The sequence below is a fragment of the Cygnus atratus genome, chromosome 1 (assembly GCF_013377495.2).
Source record: "Cygnus atratus isolate AKBS03 ecotype Queensland, Australia chromosome 1, CAtr_DNAZoo_HiC_assembly, whole genome shotgun sequence".
Classification (NCBI taxonomy): domain Eukaryota; kingdom Metazoa; phylum Chordata; class Aves; order Anseriformes; family Anatidae; genus Cygnus; species Cygnus atratus.
The window spans coordinates 207,351,560-207,370,711 of NC_066362.1; the positions used below are offsets into that span (position 1 = coordinate 207,351,560).

Consider the following 19,152-nt stretch of genomic DNA (forward strand, 5'->3'; position numbering starts at 1 on the left):
CAATTTAGCAGGTCAATACATAGGAAGGGCTTTTCTAAAACTTGCTAGGACTTTGAGGTTGCTCATGTTTCTCACTGACTCACTAGGTCCAGTGAAATCTGGGAGGAAAAACACCCCTGGTTGACTATCAGTTGTCAACACAAGTACATATTAATTTATCTTGGCAGTGAATACGCAGACTCTCATCTTATAGACGAGTGAAAAAACACAAGCGTTCCTTACCTGAAGACCGCAGGTGAAATTCCTCTGAGGAATCAGTCCTCGGGACCAACGGAAGATTAAAGGTCTGTATGTCTATTTGCTCACGATGCTGCATAGTCACCATGGCACACAGCCGCGACAAAGGCAAGGTCCCTTTGGCAACCATCTGGTCTCTGACATTTGGGTAGTAATACCTGGGAAGACACAAAGGAGCAGTGTCAGTCATGCTGCTTGGGCAACGACAAAGTGATCATCATTTCTCTCAAAACTACACAAAAGTCCACTCTATTTTGCGTGTCTCCAAACACGACCTGTTAGACTCCTGATAGCTAAGGGATAAACTCATGTAAGTGAATTCCCAAGGGAAAAAAAAAAAAGATTAAGTGCTCAAAGTAGATAATGCTAAACATGTACACTTGTACTAGCCAGGCAACTAGCAAAAACTCTACTCAGAATTGGCATCCCAAAGGAAAACAAGAGAAGGATCTAGCACACAATATTCCCCACTCTCAGTTTCTGTTAGTAAATCAAAATGTTACTTGCGGAACAGATTTGTGGTGCCAGTTTGTTAGTGTATAAAGTGACTCAAGACAGTTTCTAACTGTGCTACTCTGCTTCACTCAGCTTAAAACCAGGTTTGGCATCGTATCTACTGAACCAGGAGGCCAGGAGAAAGGCATCCACTGTGTTTTCAGCAGCAGTGACTGAGTAACGTGGTAGTAACATAGACTCGGGTTTCTCTTTGCGTTTTGGGGCAATGAATAGACTGTTTGAGTCCTGGGTGGAGCACTGCCTGACTTCTAGCCCCAATATCTTGTTGTAGTACACCTGCTGGTTTCTCTCCTTCCCTCCCATGCTTCTAGAAGGAATTCAAGATGCTGCTAGTGTCATAGCAAGAACTCTATGATTTGGAATCTTGTAATCAGTATCTAAGCTCCTCCCTAATTACTAGGATCTGTTGGCAAGCTTTTTTCATTTCAAATATTACGAGCTGGCAAGAAGATGTCTACATAATTCTCAAAAAGTTTCCAGCTCAGTAATTTGTTCCTTTGTACCAAAACAGCCTAAATCTACTAGCCAACATATGAGAGTGGTTAGGGCAAGATTAAATTGAAGTCACGAATGTGTATTTGAGATGCCAGGTACTAACAATTTGTAACTTCAGCTGCTCTGGTCATTACCAACACTGATGTGAACACATCCAGCATATAATAACGAACCTGGGAATTTTTAATAGCTTGGCTCGTTTCCTACAGAATGAACAGATGACAGTTATTTTAATTAGGCTTTTCTAAAGTTGTCCATCTTTATGTTCTCTACTTTCTGTTACTAGTAATTAGCTTCAGCTGCCAAAGAAATCATGATTTGAACTTCACTTAAATGAGACAATTTCATCTTATCTATATCACGAAACATTGTGCAAATAGGCACAAACATAAGCTAACACTCTCCAATCATCTAAGAAGAATATTAGAAATACAAAACAATACATATATTTATATATTGTAAACATTTGACGGTGTATTCTCTTGAAGCCAGTGACTTGTATTAGGGAAAAAGACCAAAACAATGCAATCATATTGCCAGGGACATGCCAAGTATCTCAACATTGTTTTTAGACCACTATGCTGGTAATAAAGTGGAAAAAATAACAAAATATCTTACCCTATGCTACCCTTTCCTTGTTACAGCTTTATTAGCCAGCACACGCTTGCTAACGAGCTTTTAAGAGGAAAAGGCTAATCAGCACTTTTAGTGGAAAAAGGCTCAAATGTCTTAAACAATATTAAATGCAGCTATTCATCACCAGATGCTGACGAGTTAACCAATTTTTCCCTTACTATTCAATAACCATAGCTAGAGATTTTTCAGTAACAGACACGCCTCCATCTGTACTGCTGTGACATCTACAAAGAATATGATGTTATGCTGTACCTGCACCAGACTTCAAACTGGATTCCTCCTCCGACTGTTCCAGGTGCCATAAATGCACCGACCAGGAGCCTCTGAACTGGGACATCGGCAGGAACCAACAAGGAATGGTGACGCTCATCATTAAAGACAGGATCGGGAATGCACAAAGCGGTTGCTGTGCGAAAAGGCTTTAACTTGATGCCTACGAGTCAAACGGAGTTGGTTAAACAGCCACCGCTGAATTCAAATCCAAGCAGAGAATCAGAAGACAATCACGTTCTGAATTTCAAACACCCGAACAGGTTTTGGGCAAGTTAATACAGAATCAGAAGTGCTGGGAAGACCTGTGTAGGGACAGGAAAGCAGTGCTGGACCTGGAAGCAATGCGGCCACATTCATGCAGTGTCACATACGTGCTAAAAAGCGTGGCCAAAATCAGAGCAAAACTGCTCTGTTCATAATGCTCTACGGAAACTCCCTGCTTTTGGCTGGTGGAAGCGCAGGAAGCCTCTGTGCAGACCACACCATGAGGCACAGAAACATCCTAGCGCTTCAGCTGTCTGCATTAGTGGGTTCCAGCCCTTTCCTTTTTGCAGTCCTTCAGGAGGCAGGACCCACGGACGATATGTTAAAGCCTCCTGACAAAATGCTTGCTCTTCTGAATTTCACTTCACAATTCTTTTCCGAGCAATTCACCCACAAATCTGTGAGACGCGGGCTGCAAACTATCGTTAAATGTGGCTGGAAGCTGACACAGTCCACAGCAGTTGCTATGGAACAACGTCACTGTCATTCTTCAGAGGAAATACATATTAGTGATTTAAAGTACACAGAGCCACCACAGTCTTTTTCTACAACTGCAGTTATTTAAATACTCCTTGCTACTCCCAAGGATTTAAAACAGGTGGTCTTTTCTTGTGTACCCATAAAAATTGAGTATCTCAGAAGGACTGTGCATGTAAAGTCTTTGCTGAATTTAACCGTACATGGTCCTAGTATTCCCTGCAAAGCTGTTCAAAAATGTACTGCGTGAATAGACTGAACACCAGGCACCTTTTTTTGCTGGAAACTTTGCCATCTGCCTCAGCTGAAGCAAGCTTTTAATTTAGCGACCTAGCCCAAGTACTAGAAGGTCACTACCTGTACTGAGCTGATCTCTGAGGAGATATTTAAGTAAAGCTCTAAATAAGGAGGTGTCATAAAACAAACTTACCATCCTCATGCAGTTCAGTTCCCTGCAATGCACCAGAGCCAGGCTCTTGAACTGGGAAATAGTACTGCACGTAGCAGTCAGCCTCTCCCCACACTGTGGACTGCAGGGGGGTGAGTCCTTTCACGCTCTCCACGTGAATCTCAAAGACGTGCTCCATCAGCTCTTCCCCTTCTCTCTCTAACAGCTAATAAAACAAACAAAATGCACATGGAAAGGAAAACTGTTTAGGAAAGAGCACACAAGGATTAGGAACATGAGATTCTAAGAAGCTCAGACATCTGCCATTTTTTCCCTAAAGCTCACAGAAATGCTGAAAGCCTGATAGTATTTTTTCCTGCAGACACCAAAAACCACAGCACATAAAAAGCTTGGAAGTCTATGTGTATACAACCCAAACGTAGTGGCAAAACCTGTATGGTACAGAATTAGGCTGTGAAAATCAAGATTTTCTAGAATTATTTTTACTGCATTTGTCATGTAAATAGAAGGGGTGGACATGCAGGGCAGTAAGAAGGGGAATAATGTCCAGACTGGAGAGAAAGCAGACGAGAAAGGAGTACAAACAATGCAATTTTGCACAGAACACGATCATCCATAACAAAAGTTGGTTATAAAATCAAAAAGATTGGGGATGACTGGTCTGTCAATGAACCCAAAGGTAAAATTCTTTTCACGTGTCCTTAGCAGCAATATAAGCGATGTAAAACAAATAAGGGGAATTTAACAAACAATACCATTGTGGGCTTTGGGGGAGGAGGGTCCAGAGAGTGGGCAGGGCGCTGGGTGATGGGAGGCACCATTCCTTCTTCATTTTTTAGCCTTTGCAGTGCCACTATTTGATCCGCTGACCCCATCGCCAGAATGACCCGCAGGCTTCCGCTTTTACTGCCGGTAAAGACGTCTATCACGGGCATGTAGCTGTCCACAGCAACCACGGGATACTGAGCTTGCAGGAGCAGGTGGGAAATCTTTGGATCCCTACAACAGATTAAAACAGACAAACAAACAAACAACAAAGCCTGAGAGTGAGCCATCTGTATTTGATCACGATCACACAACTCATTTTAGATGGAACATTCAATGTAATCAGAGACCAATCTATTTCTCTTCCCCCAGAATTCAGCCCCATCACATTACAGCCCTCATAAAGCCCAGCTCCATGTTCTGCTGACTGGAAAAGGCTATTTCTGGCAATGAAAGCCCTCTGAAAACAAAGTGGCCTTAATCATAAGCCAGCCTAGAGATCTGTGAGCAAGGTGGCGAACTGGAACAAGACCTCTATTAATTTACTGTAGCCATACATGATTTTTATGAGGTAGTTGTATGCCTTTGGAGATGGACTTGGGCAGAAAGACAAGCAGGGATGCGGACAATCTCCCGAAGAAGTGCAAAAACCTTTAATAACACACTGAAGATACACACAAGCAAAAGAGAGGCACAAAATATATATATATATATTGCTTCTTTGGGCAGCCTGGTCTCGTGGGAGGTGTCCCTGCCCATGCAGGGAGTTGGAATTAGGTGGGCTTTAAGGCCCCTTCCAACCCAAACCCTTCTATGACTATGAAACAAAACAAACAAACAAACAAACAAACTAACTAACAACAAAAAAAAACACACAAAAAAACCAGCCACTAACAAATGGCACACTAACAATTAATAATGTAGCTGCGAGCCAGCTCCAGCACCAGCTGATTTCCACCTATGACTAGTCTGACCAAAATAAAAGGAACTAATCCTGCCCATTGGAAAGAATCTTTTCTGTCCGGTATTGCTATTAATTTAAATTATTTTAATCTGGTATTTTATTTGACTGAACGAGAAGCCAAAACATTGAAGCAAAAAGAACAAAGAGCTCTGGAGAGACCCACTGGATAAAATAACAATTAACACGTGCAGTAGGCAGGTTTTTGACACCACGAGCACGATCCTGTGCCACGCAAACTGGCAGCATCCCTAGCGACTGGATGCAGGCAGAGCAGAACCAAGAACAAAATCACTCCATCAGTCACAGCCTTGGAAAATCACCCATGGAATCACTTTTCCTGGGCAGTCACTTTGATCTCTTGTAGCTTTACTCTTCCATAGTTCCACAAGTTAACCTGGATCCCAGCCTGGTGCAGCGCAGGGTCTATTTCTCACTGCCTGCTTCTATTTCTGTACCACTATAATTTATTGTTTATTATTAATGTACACTATAATTTATTCAGACACTGATCAGTGTAGAAGCGTCAGAGGGAGCTCGAGCTTGACAAAAACGCCTTTTGCTACAAATCATTGCTAAGAACCCTCCCGCAACACCTCAGATGCCATCCTTCTCTTCTTTCCCTGAGCATCAGTTAGGATTTCTTCCGACCCACTAAAACGTGGAGCAAAGCTGTTTACTTGAATGAGACGTAGAACTGATGAAGAGGCAGCTTCACTAATCCCAGCAGCCTGTCACTGCCAGGGCTTCCCAGCTTGTTCCATGCTTCGATAATCATGACGTTGTTCTTCAGCCGCTCCAAGTGCTTGGAAGTCAATGAAAAAGGCATCACCTGGAAGAGTTTAATTCAGAATCAGGACACGGAACACACTCGAAGTTATTTGCTTCGTGCAGAGAGTTCCGGTAGCACTGTGTTCTTCCACAGCGTGCAGAACTGTGTGCTTCAGAAGTGGAAATGAAAAATTAAATTGCCTAGTAAGTGTCAGAAAACTGGTAGCCAGGAAAATAAACACAATTTATACAAACTTTAACGTATGATCACACACTACCTTAAGAACAATTGCTTTTAACTTTAACGCCTACTTACTAAACCACAGCTAAATCCTTTCAGACAACTATTTCAGACTTCTTGTGCTACGTTTGTACATTTCACTTTTTCAGTTGAAGAGCGAGAAGTCTCACAAATCACTAGGCATTGCTAAAAACAGAACAAATGCATTTGAGCATGCTGACTTTTCCAAGGAAATATGTTGAGAAAAACATCACAAACTCGAATTATTAAATATCTGAAATTCTGCTGTTTGCTGGGGGAAGGCTCTGGCCCATGTTAGGATAGAAGCTCACACTTCTGTGCTGATAAACCTGTTAAGAAGAAAGAGAACGCCAAGGAATGGAAGAAAATTAAAAAAAATAATCTAGATTTACATATTAGGATGCCGTCCTCAATGCTTTCTTTCCAAAGCAGAAGAAAGGAGATGTCAAATTTTGTGCCCAGTTTTAACCTAAACTTCTCCAACTGTTTCTCTTTTGTACTTTGAGTCTCATTTATTACTTGGGTGATTCTAGGAGCTGCATTTCAAACTGTGCAAAGCAGCCAAAACAAGGCTGAAAATACTTTTAGTGTATTGGACAGAGCCGAGCAGAGAGGTTCCTACATACATAAAACCATCTTTGAAACAGGTGGCGGTGTGGAATAGCACATTTAAATCAGTTTAACATGGCAGAAAGGTGACTTGCCTGAGAAAAATTAAAGGCAGGTTGTGTCGTGCCCCATATGACAGCAGATTTTGTTGCCTCCTCTGTGCTGAGCAGCTTGCAGTTTAAATACACGTTGCAAGAAGTGTGGAGCCCGTACTGCTCAGCAATGAAATCCTTCCCATCAGGCACCATCAGCAGCACGTGCAGCAATAACCCGTAATCTTCAGATGCAGGTGTTTGTGCCATCAAACTACGGGCCACAGAGGTTGATACAGCCCGTGGTGGCCACCCAACATTCGTGCTGGCTGCTCCCGTCTTCTGCAGGTCCTCACGGTTGCTAAATTTCACGCAGCTCTCTGCGTTTACACCATTCCTGTTGGGCTCCCGGATTTCCAGCCGGGGACTTCTTACGGCGTGCGCTGGGACTTGCTGCGCAGCCACTGCTGACCTGGCAGCGGTGCAGGTGAAGTCCTTGTTGTCAGCAGCGAGCTCTAACGACACCTGTATTGAAAAAGGCAAATCGAGCTGATCAGAAGATGTGCCAAGACAAGAGACTGCAACATGAACTCAGGAACAAAGCACTGCGTGGTTTGTTCCAGAACTGTTATATCATCACCCAGAGTGCTTACCTTTAGATACAGCTGGCTACAAGCTACAGCTGTGAGTGCAAAATAAACCTTGTTACAGCAATTGCTGCTCAAGGAAAATTATGAAAAAAGTGTTTCTCTCTTTCACTGTTCTTTCACCTTTACCTTCCTTGCTGATTTTAGCTGGCCCTAAGTTCCTGCCCTTCCGTGGGCTCCTATTTTTTCCTCACGTGACAAGACAGGATGAAGAACAAATTGAACTCAGAAGATAAGGCAGCGTGATAAAGAAAGGAAGGACTCAAGCCATAAAATACCCAGTTAAAGGAAACAAAATAATCAGACTCAAGAATCGAAAGTTCTAAAAATGCCTAAGAATTAGGAGGAATGAGACAAGATATTGGGGAAAAAAGATCCCAAACAGTATCTATTGCTGAAGGGTATAAAAGGCACATCCAAAGAAGAGGCATTCAAGACCACCCGTCAGAAACAACCAAAGAAGTTTGATGTGGACTCTTTAGCTGACATCCCTTGTCCTCCATGCCCTGGCCAGAATAGCTGGACACACGTGGTGATGATAGGTAGGTATTACACTGAGTGGGTGAAATCTAAGAGACAGAGTGACCAAAATCAGTTTTCCTAAAAATAAAGATTAGCTTCCCTTTCCATCAGTTCTTGTATTGAATTTTGTTTCACTAATTTCCTCCAACGCCTCCTTCCACATCCTGTTCTGCTCCCTTGTCTCCTGTACCACATGCCATTTCTCTTCTCCTGCCATCAGTGAACTCCTCCCACACCTAACCTCAATGTTTTGTGTTTCACTTTCCTGTGGCTCCTCTACTGGCTGCTCAGCTGAATAGTTTCTCTGGAAGCAGGCCGACAAGTTTCACAGGCCCCCGTGACAAAGAACATCAGGCACACCTTGAACTACAAAGTGACAGAACCAATCCTTGCTCAGGTTCTCTCGGAATAATTGAGGAGCTCTGAATGTAAGATTTCCAAATATTCTCTTCACCCTTCGTTTACTAATCTAGAGGGCTCTTTATCCTCAGAAGCGGCAAACCTCTCAAGTGTGCTGTGCAGAACTGTTACACCTCAATCAGATGCTGAACTTGCTAGAAGAAATTTTGGCTCAAGGCAACTCCTGAAGAGAGAAAGTGCTACCAAAGGCAGGAGCATCAGGCCTCTGTGGCAGGAGAGGCCTCAGCACATATCACGTGTGGAGCTAAGGAACACAGAGCTGCAGCGTTCCTGTTCTCATATTGCCAAACCTGCCAGCCCTGAGCCACTCAAAGTCTGCTGGCAGAGTGGTTTCTGTACCCAAGCCCTAGCTTATTGACTCTTGTTTCACCCTGCAGCCAGAGGAACTTCACACACCAAAATCCTTAGACTTGGAGAAGGTGCTAAATATTTTTCCAAAAACCCCAAGGAAAAAGAAAGTTTCATGTTGCCTTGTATTGGCCTTACGAACTTCCATATCTGAGGCCTGGGCAAATTAACAGGAAAGAAAGAGGGGGGAAAAAAAGAAGAGAGAACATCTGGCCAAATTCAGTAACAGCGGACGGTTTAACTCTAGCTGTGTGTAGCAAAAAACCATACCTTTAGTGGTCCAACTTGTATCTGATCTCCCTCTTTTTCCACAGGTATCTCGTCGCTGACAGTGAGCAACTCCGACTGAATAACCTTGCACAGCTGAAGCACTGCCGAGCCAACGGCCACTGGCTGAGGGGAGAAAAAGAAATTATTTTGTCAGATTTCCGTCAGGGCTAAACAACTATGGGCATATTGTGAAGCAAAAGGCTTCCGAAAGAGCTGGAAAGCCATGGTCAGCCACTCACCCTCCCCACCTTGACACCATTAGTGGTACCAACAAGGATTTGTAGGAAAGTTTCCCTTAGTTCCAGTTCCAAGTATCACTAGGAAAACTGTAAGGAAAATTCTTGCAGCGCCGACAGTAAACAGTTCCAGATTAATACAGAAATTAACATTCCAAATCCTCATTACCGAGCAAGATTTCCCTACTTAAAGACACGATTTATTAATCCATTAAAAGAAAAGCTCCTTACAGAACAGATGGGCAGATATCTTTGACGACCAGATATCTTTGGTGGTGATGAAAACAAAACCTAGGCTGAGTTAACACCAACAGCCGACTTTTAACACACGCAGACGATTATGCAAATATGGTTACTTGCATCTATTTGCCCAAAATAAAGATCTTTTTTTTTTTTTCCTAGATGCACAAGCTACGCCGATTTCTCACAACTCACGTTATTCCCCTTACCCTGATCAGAGCAACGATATCAAGTGCACCCACGTTCACTCAGTCTGTGCACCTAAACGAGCTGTGCTCTCTCTGAAGACTCATGTCTGTAATTGATCCGATATGCTTCCACAGCAAGAGCTCAGTTGTAAGGATGAGGGAAAGGCTTTTTTTTTTTTTTTGCTTGTCAGTCTTGAACTCAGAAAATCATTTAGCTGGGTGACAAGATTGAACAGCATTGAGTTCAACTTACAGCGTCTGCACACGGTGTCATTTCCCTACCTAACCCCTCCAATGGTTGGTTAAAAAGCTGCTCGGTCGAGCCACGTTGCTTTTGCCCGTTTTGCCTCTGATGGCTGAGATGTCAGCACTTGAAAAGAAGCATTGCATTAAGACTTAAAGAAGCCACTTCTGTGTGCATAACTGTCTGGAGGAAATTGAAACACCAAGAGGTGTTTTTTTTTTTTCGCTTTTCAGGACACAAAGTATAAGCAACTTTTAACAAGTACCTTTTTCTGGGTGCTTTTTCTCATGTAGATTTTAAAGGCAAGGTCAGAGCTCCACCAGTGCTCTATCATCGTTCCACCGAAACGAACAGGGAACACAAACCGCTGTTGAAATTTCACCACTGCAAGGAAGACAGAGACTTGTGAGCTCTTAGCTGGATCAATACCTGTCTTTTGAGCTGGATCAGAAACAGAGAAATCTTCAGTCTCTGCAGAAAATATGCAGGGTGAATAGAGACACGGGAAGTTCGGGAGGCGGGAGGGGAAAGTGACAGCACTTCTGGCAATGATGGACAAATATGCAGAGAGCATTTGCCCAACTGCCAGAATAAGAGATCAGGAAGGGCTGGAAGCTGAAAGGGGAAGAGCTGTTGCTAGAACCCTCAAAAAGAATCTCTCAACATTTCAACCTATTAAATTATGTTGCAAGTCAGTGGGTAATTAACTTTTTTTCCTCTCTCAGAGGAGCAACAAATATTCACGATTAATTATTAATAGGCTTTCTTGTGGAGATAATCACTCCTCCGATATAAACACGATCATCTAATTGTGCATTACTTAGTAACATCAAGCCCAAATTGAACTGTTCTTCATTTTCTACGGCCAGGAAATAGCAGGAGGGCAGTTCTGGCTCACTTTGAATAAAGACAGAGTCAAAAGCTGAGATGCAAGAATAATCACAGGTTCAGGAGAAAAATATTATCTGCAAGAAAAGACTGAATGGGTTGGTGCTTAGTCTGGAAAAGAGAAGAACAAGAAGTACAGTTAACAGCGATCAAGTAGTGTGCTTTCCTTGTTCACAATGAATAAAATAAGTATTCTTGTGATGACAAAAATTCAGGTTAGATGTAAGAAAAATTTGCCGACAGGAAGGAACTTTCATAGTTTGCCTGGGGAGGCTAAGGAATCTCTCTCATTCAGGATCTTGAATGAATGAGATAAGCAGCTCTCAGGAAAAATGAGGGTACACTGGATCGACTAGATGGCTTCTTCAAATTATTTCTGGCCTCATCAATTTTTCTAAGTTCCAAAGAGCTGGAATCTACCTACACAAGACAAAGCGCAGGAGCCTGTATTCTCCCTGTGGTACAAACAGCCGAGGTTCAGAAGTTTTGTCTGTACGCAGGTGGAGAACTCAGAATTAATTCAATACAGAAAGATGCGAAGCCAATGAATGACCATATGGAAAAGTCATTTGAAAATCACTCTGGAATTCCAGTTTCTGGGAAGACTGGGCACAGAATGATGCTCATGCATCATTTTCTGCTCATCAAGGACAGAAATGTAAACTAAAACGTTCTCAGGGATACAAGGAGCAGTAACTCTGTAAAGAGATGAACATCTACTGATTGGAGCGTAGGACTTGTTAGGGGCTCTTGGATCCAGGAGACTCTCTGAGCTCTCGCATGTTACGTGACATATTTCAGCACCTGGAGGAATTAGGTATTTATTTGAGATAAAAGTATTTTGTCATCTTAAGTATTATTGCAGAAAGGATATGGGTTTTACGTTGACACGAAGGAATGGACATACTGACCTGCTATTTTTGTCCCTAGGAAAAGAAATGTGACTAGTTCTTGGAAGAAAAAAAAATGATCTCTTCCCAAAGAGGAGCATTCCACTACCTGCAGTGCACTAACTCTGTTCGTAGACGTGCCACCAATCATGATATAAAACAGAATATTTTTCATGCAGCAAGGAAAATACCTAAGAAAATGCTACTAATTTCTAACTGATGTCACAATCAACAAGACTAAATAAAAGAGAGGAAAAATAACGGTCTTACCGCCGTCAGTGATTTTACTTGAAGCTATTCGAATCACTTCTGTTGTCACGGAGACCTGTCCTTTTTCGTTCTTGGAGGCTCCCACAGGAAAGTGGTACTCAACGAAGAAGGTACTGCGAATAAAAAAGTGAATGGGTGATCACACTCCAGCTGAAGTCTAATGCACATAATGAACCCAAACATAGCAGACAAACTTTGTATTCACAATTTATTAAGTTACTCTATTATCTTAGAATTAAACTATTTTATTCTTTCAATGGGTTATGTGTAAGTCAGATTCTCCTCTAAAAATGCCTTTTGTTTGCAGTGTACGGCCATGCACAAAGCACGTTTGTACTTTTCCAAAACACGAGAAACAACAGCCTGAAGTGAGACCACATCAGGGCAAATTATCCCCATCTCTACTTTTTAGAAATCTATAGCATACAGTTTGCTGAGACGACCAGAGAAATGGGATTATGTCGGAAGCCTGAAGAGCTTAGGTAAAATTGGCGACAAAACAGACCTCAGGAAAATCTACCTCCAAGGCACAGGTAAGAAGTTGGTGAGAAACAATCCCCCTTACCACTTATTAACTGATGCAGGCCTTGGAGGCTTCCCCATTAAACTTTTCTTTCTCGGTGTAATCTGGGTGCTCTCGGGAGGGATTCTCAAGCTTTCAATGATGACTCTGGCCAGGTGTATTCTGCCCAGCAAAGCCAACTTGTCTACGCTCAAGGAAGCGACGTGAACTTCTTCTGTGCCAACATCCAGAGGAACAAGTTGTCTAGTAGGAGAGCAGCTGCAGAGACAAAACTGAGAATCAGGTCTACACAAACATTCTTAACATGACTACGTGAAAAGAAAACTGTAGCTTGGCGGGATATTACTTAGAAACTGCTCATGAATCATTAAAATACACATTTTAATGTACCTTTTACAACAAATTTGGTGGTCTCTGTAGCAGAAGTCATATCATATACAGTATCAAGGGTCTATTACTTAAAACAAACGATCAAAAAAGCACGTTCCATGCTGTTGGAGTTTTGACAGATGCTTATTGTAGGTGAACTCTTTGAAAACAAAAGCTTTTTTTCTTTTTCATGTCCTACACAACAAGAGCAGAAGAAACAGCTTGGATCCATCGCTGCTGCAGAGGAACAGCAACAGGATTTTTGTCATAATTCAAAATCTCACAGTTTATTTCTAAAACTTGACTTGTAAATGGTTTTGTACTGGCACCTCTGGAGATATGAATTTTACTCGAATATAAAAACAGCAGCATTTGTAAGAAAAGTTTCAGAAATAATTGTCTGGAGCTGTATTAGGACAAAAAAAAACCCAAACCTTAATACTTGTTGGTATTGTACTAGTAAATCTTGATAACCAGATTTTTGAAGGACACAGTAGCAAACACATGAAACAGAGAAACTTCTAATTCACTGTTTACTGTGATTCTCCTGTCTGTTTGTTAGAATCCAGAATCTTTTGTACGTATGCATGCAAACTAGCAAACAAAGAAGCATAATGCTACTGCTTCTTTTTGTAAATTACATAAAATAACTAGAATAATTTTTACTTCTTTAAACAAAACGTGTGGAAATACGCAATCTGTATAAACTTTTAAAATGTATTCAGCATTAAAGAAATACCATTTCAAATCTCATAAGAATTAGCTTTTTTTGAAACAGCTTGATCATAACTAGAAAAAAATTGTTTACTGTGAGGGTGGTGGTCAAACACTGCAAGAGGTTGCCCAGAGAGGTTGTGGAGTCTCCACCTGTGGAGATATTCAAAGCCTGACCAGACATGGCCCTGGGGAACCTCTCCAACTGACTCTGTCTAAGCAGGAGGTTGAGATGGATGATCTCAAAAAGTGCATTTCAATATTAACAATAGTGTGATTCTGTGATTAATAGCAGGGCTTTCAGGCTTTTGGTTTGCATTTAAGTTACATGACATTTGCTCCTTTGTGGCATGTGCGGTTTTGTAATTAGTTGATAAGCCAAAAGTGTACCTGACTACAAAAAAAAAAACAAAAATGAACTTTCTTCCTCACCCAAGTTAGAGGAAAGTCAAAGCACAAGAGAAAAAGAATAATTTTGATCCCAGAATATTCTGCAGTTTTATTGGTTCTGTGTTGGGGAAAAAAAAGAATGCAATTTAGCTCAGGTCAGAATTTACTTACTGCAGATATAGGAGAGAACACAGAGCAGCAGTGAAACATGCTCTGCTGATGTGAACTCTGTCCCTGTAAAGTAGATTCATGTTTTGTACACTTAGAAATGCTACGCAAAGACAGATCACAGGATGCGAGCTGTTCTGATACATACACAAGGCCACAGAACTGTACAAGGCTGGTCTGGAGTCTGCTTTCTTCAGCACAAGGACTGGTTTATGGTGAAGGTTACAAAGTGATTACTGTTCCAAGAGACAGGGTGAGAGTTCAGAAGGCTCGCTCAGATCTTAGTATTTCTATTTCGACAGTTCAAAATATTATTAGGCTTACTGCATTTTTGTCAAACTCACAATTCTCTCTAATTACACCTCTTTAAACAGTTTCTGTAACAGCATACAGCTACTCCTGGGTTCTATCATTTCCAGAAATGCTAAAATTCCCCACCAAAATGTCTATTCAGTAAATTGTGTGATAATGACAGAGTGTGATAACATAGTTATAACATAAGCATAGCATAACATTCTTGCTAACAGCAGCTTACAAGCAAGGTGCTGCTAAAGGAGTCACAACTATTTACCTGGGCTTAATTTCTGTCACTTTCTGATCCTGATCAAAGGCACTAGAATCCTTCTGTGGATTCACAGAATCAGCTTTCTTCACAGTTTTTGTCTTGCCCATTTCTTTGGAAGGGTTAACATCTTCATCACTGAGGAAATCACTTAAACTGGAGTCTGATTTCTGAAATGGAAATAATGCGTGTAAAATAAGTTAGCCATCATTGTCAAAAAGGATACATAAAGAAAAAAGCAACCCACAGCTTGTGGATTGCATAATTTGAAACAAATAACATTCTAACAAATTTTTTCACAGACATATAAAAAACAAGGCTTCTTGGACAGCCTAAGTCCTCACAATTTCCAAATTCAACACTTGACTTTTTAGTCTTTATAGTATTAATATTATTAACATTACTAATTTTAAGCAACGTTCTCACGAGTTTCTGTAGGATACTTTATTAAACTTTACTACTACTGACTTATTTATTTATTTATGATACAGGCTTCTGATTTCCTTTCCCCTTAGGGACTGCATATTAAGCACCTTCCTTCTGCTTTGCACTTACAGGAGCCGTGTAAAAAAGACTCTCTAGCAGACTCTGGTCGTAGTGGGGATCATTGAGTTCGCTGTCATACACCTCGCTCCCAATGGACAGAGAATCCCAAAGGGAACCTGTCTGATCCCAGAAACGCACAGGAGATAAGTCAGCACTGTGGAAACAGAAGAAAGAAACGTAACATAGCATTGCAACTTCTGCAGTCAATTTCATACAAATTCTCACAACGCTGCCTATTTTGTACTGGATTTGTGCTCTACTGCCTCTAGAAACAGCCAAACTATGATTGCACAGCGCTGTGCCCAGCTAGTAGTCCTTACAATACCATCTCTGGACCCATCTGAAATAAAAAGCTTATGAATATATGCACATAGAACCACAGAACAGCTGAGGTTGGAAGGGACCTCTGGAGATCATCTGGTCCAAGCCGCTGCTCAAAGCTAGAGCATGGAAATTGGGAAATTGTCCAGTTGGGTTTTGAATATCTGCTAAGTTGGAGACTCCACAGCCCCTTTGGGCAAAATGTTCCAGTGCTTGATGACCTTCATTGTGAAAGGTATCTGAAAACAGCTACCTATAATACTAATTCACAAGCTCTTTATACCTTTTGGGTCTCTTTAAGCTCTCAGTAATACTTAAGAATAATCCAAAATAAATACAAACTGTGTCTCGGTACATAGATAAAACTATCTTTAAAGCACGGTTGGAACAAAATTGAGTTTTGTTTGGTTAAAGGGTTTTCCATCTGTGCTATAGGTTCAAAGCCATTTTATGACCTGCAAAGTCTTCACTGTTATCCAGTAGTTGCAGGGAAAAAATAAGTGCAGGGAACAGGACATAGGAACTGAAATTCTGAAGCACATCTGACACAGAAGCTGTACGCCTCCCACCCCTGATTGGAATAGAGACAACGGAAGCATCGATTATACTCTTGCCACTCTTCACAAAATAAGAGAGAAAGGTCAGCTTAATACCTGAGAAAGATTAGAGGTAACTATTAGTCCTCTCTATTTTTAATTAACAGACTCTAAGTCCTTCACAGAAACACTGTATTTACGTACATCTCAATATTTTAGGACACAACAGTTACAACTTTTAAGTAACTTAATTTTATCAAAGATTGTGATTAATCTTCCTGTCATCTTTACAGCAAGGGACTTTGAGCCACCCAGGTTGTCGTATATTAAAGCTGAGTGCAAGCTGACAAACACCTCCTGTCACCACTAGCTCATGCAATTCACATTTCCAGAAACGTGGAGAATATGAAGGTCAAAAGGCATTTTTCAGTATAAAGTGGCCAAATAAGGACAATTCTGCAGGAATCCTTAGTGTGTTACACTCACTTGCCCAACAGTAACTGTATTGCTCTCTCCTCAGAGTTGAGGTCCAGCTGCTGACTTGTGACGTCAGATGTGAAGGGATGGGGATCTTCAGGAGCAGGCACAAAATCGGAGTTCAAGACGTTTGGGCTCCTGGTTAACAAGCGATAGCAGCACAGAGAGCAGTGAAAGGAAAAATAAAGGTATTAAGTCTTTCTGGCACGCTCAGGATTTCAGTCGCATAAAGGGTAAAAAGCAAAGGTTATGTTCAGCCTTCTCCCATTTGTAGCTTAACCTCCAGGTACACAAAAGCTTTCTACAACTTTCCGCTGCAAGTCACATTTCTCATCCAAAAATCTTACACTTTGCCATGCGTCAAGGTGGCCCAAACTTGCAGTTTAAACACAGTTGCTGCAAGGGAGAGGAGAGAGGGCTTGAGAAAGTCAAGTAAGACGTTTATAAGTGACATGCTGTGAATTTTTCCTGTAGAGTCCAACAAACCACCTACTCAAAAAAAATAAAAATGAATAGCTTGAGCAAAAGCACTGGGACTTCTTTTCTTACAACCAGTGAGTTCTTCAAGGCACAGCGAATGCCAACCTGTGTAATTGTTCTGATTAAGTCATCACAAAGAAAGCACATATGCACATCTATACCTCAAAAGATGAACTGAGAGCCACCAATAATTTTTATACATGTCATTGGGTGTCTTTCACACGATAGTGACTTTTGATCCAGTGCTTTTTATGTTTGCATTTCCGCACCACTTTTTACCTAAACAAATTTTTAATATCAAAAGGTTTTGAAAAAGTGTAAACACAACACTACTGCTACTCACATATGAATGATTTAAATTGTATTTGCACAGCAGCTTTGACTGTTAAAGAATGACCTCATTTTCTGGCTTACAGTGGAACAAGAAGCAATTACTCATCTTGTTCCAAAAATAAGAATGTAACGTTTCTCTTGCAAAAAATGTGCATTTGTCTTAACTCTTCTAAATTTTACTTTCACTGGATTGAGAACATTTACTAAGTCTACTACAAAACAAGAAATTGGAGTTTGAGGCTGAAAAGGCACACTTATTTTTACCCATCTGCTAGCGAAGTTCATACAGAAATAACAATGACTGCTAATTCTGAGAACACAGGTAGAGATGCAAATTTTCATGGGTGTTTTGGTACCCATAGAAGCAAACTAGAATATGCAAAAGTACTCACTTTATGTCACTAATTACTGTGTTTCTTTGAAAACCTGTTCTCTGTGAGCAAGTAACATTGAATTTGCTATGTTCCTTATCATACTCCTACTCTTTACCAACGTTTGATATTTTATTATTAAATAATTCTGTACTATATATAAAAATAGTGCAAAACATAACTAAAACTATTGAAATCAAGGCTTACTACACGATGATTAAAATCAATACACAAAATGGAGGCTTTTACTCACAAAGACAAATTAATTTCCCCTTTGACTCAGAATCCTAAAATACAGCACGTGAATCTCAGTATTTCAAGGATAAGGCCTCAAAATGTATGTTTTGGAACTAAATCTCACTTCCCCCTTTCCAAGCTCACTTTGCGGCTGCTTTGAAACCATCCGTCTTCACGAAAGGAGGCACTTCGCTCAGTTCAATCTCCATGTCCGGGCTAGACTTCATTGCAGAAACAACCATGGCGTCGCGGAGTTTATTGCCTTGATCCAGAAGAGCTGAGAAATAAGTGGAAGGATGAAACCTCAGCATTCAAACGCAATTTAAAAGCTGTGTGTAAACACAACAAGCATGCTGGATACGGTCACGAACCTTCTATTTTATACTACTATAAAGAGATCTTGACATAACAGAGGTTCAGTGCATGCCATACACCATAAAGCACAGCTGGGAGTGACAGCAATCCTCTGTCAGTCTCCCACTCACAGCTGTACAAATAACTCATCTGCACACACACGCCAGGCATTAGAAGGCATTATTAAGATCCAGCAGCAAGATAAATTTACGGAAGAGTAGCTTGTCACCTTAGGATGCCTCATCAGCAGTGTAATTTAGAGTCTTCTTTACAAATACATAAAATAGAAAAACTCCAAAGACTACACATATGGGAACTTGCTCATTCGAATCCAGTCCAGGAGGTCCGTGATTGAAAAGGGATGTTAATTAATTAGCAGGCGATGGAAAAGAAATCATTTTCCATCAGAAAATGCCAGAGAAACCCTCCCAATCCCTGTACGAACACGAGTGGCATCTTTTGACGGCCATCTCAGAAGATATGGCAACGATTAAACAGGCTGTGAAGCTGAAATTCCTCTTCCTTTATCCCCCCAGGTCAGGGCTCAGGCACATTAAAATATTAATTTTTTTAAAGTAAACATCTTTTTGTTATCCTTTTCTGTTTGAGGTAATACAGCAAGAGCATGCGAGAGTCACTTTTCCTTAAATCTCTCTATGCCAACTGCATACAAACCTGAGAGCAGGTCCTTTGTAGCTGGGTTATGCAAAGAGAACACACGCGTGTTTGTTCCGGGAGGCGCGTCAGGATCAGCGCTGGTGGGAAATGACACTTGCTGCTTTAAAGGATTCACTTTTAAATGTTCATCTGGTAAAATCAGACGGCGGTGGGAAGCAGAAGGAACGTCTTTTATGTTTTCGGAGTCCTCTTGAAAGAATAAATGGTCCTTTCCTCTATTGAA

The 19,152-nt window shown here is 41.1% G+C and overlaps 1 protein-coding gene across 1 annotated transcript in view; it reads right to left on the reverse strand.

Moving 5' to 3' along the window:
* Positions 1–19,152, reverse strand: part of C2CD3 (C2 domain containing 3 centriole elongation regulator) — a 49,507-nt gene that overhangs the window by 27,155 nt on the left and 3,200 nt on the right. The window contains exons 4-18 of the mRNA XM_035570392.2: positions 18,927–19,144; positions 18,042–18,174; positions 16,486–16,614; positions 15,152–15,296; positions 14,606–14,766; positions 12,436–12,651; positions 11,871–11,983; positions 10,088–10,206; positions 8,915–9,037; positions 6,771–7,232; positions 5,714–5,865; positions 4,063–4,306; positions 3,329–3,512; positions 2,137–2,317; positions 223–395 (exon numbers count right to left, since the gene is read on the reverse strand). Coding sequence (XP_035426285.1) covers positions 223–395; positions 2,137–2,317; positions 3,329–3,512; positions 4,063–4,306; positions 5,714–5,865; positions 6,771–7,232; positions 8,915–9,037; positions 10,088–10,206; positions 11,871–11,983; positions 12,436–12,651; positions 14,606–14,766; positions 15,152–15,296; positions 16,486–16,614; positions 18,042–18,174; positions 18,927–19,144 — 2,753 coding nt within the window. The remainder of the gene's footprint in view (positions 1–222; positions 396–2,136; positions 2,318–3,328; positions 3,513–4,062; positions 4,307–5,713; positions 5,866–6,770; positions 7,233–8,914; positions 9,038–10,087; positions 10,207–11,870; positions 11,984–12,435; positions 12,652–14,605; positions 14,767–15,151; positions 15,297–16,485; positions 16,615–18,041; positions 18,175–18,926; positions 19,145–19,152) is intronic.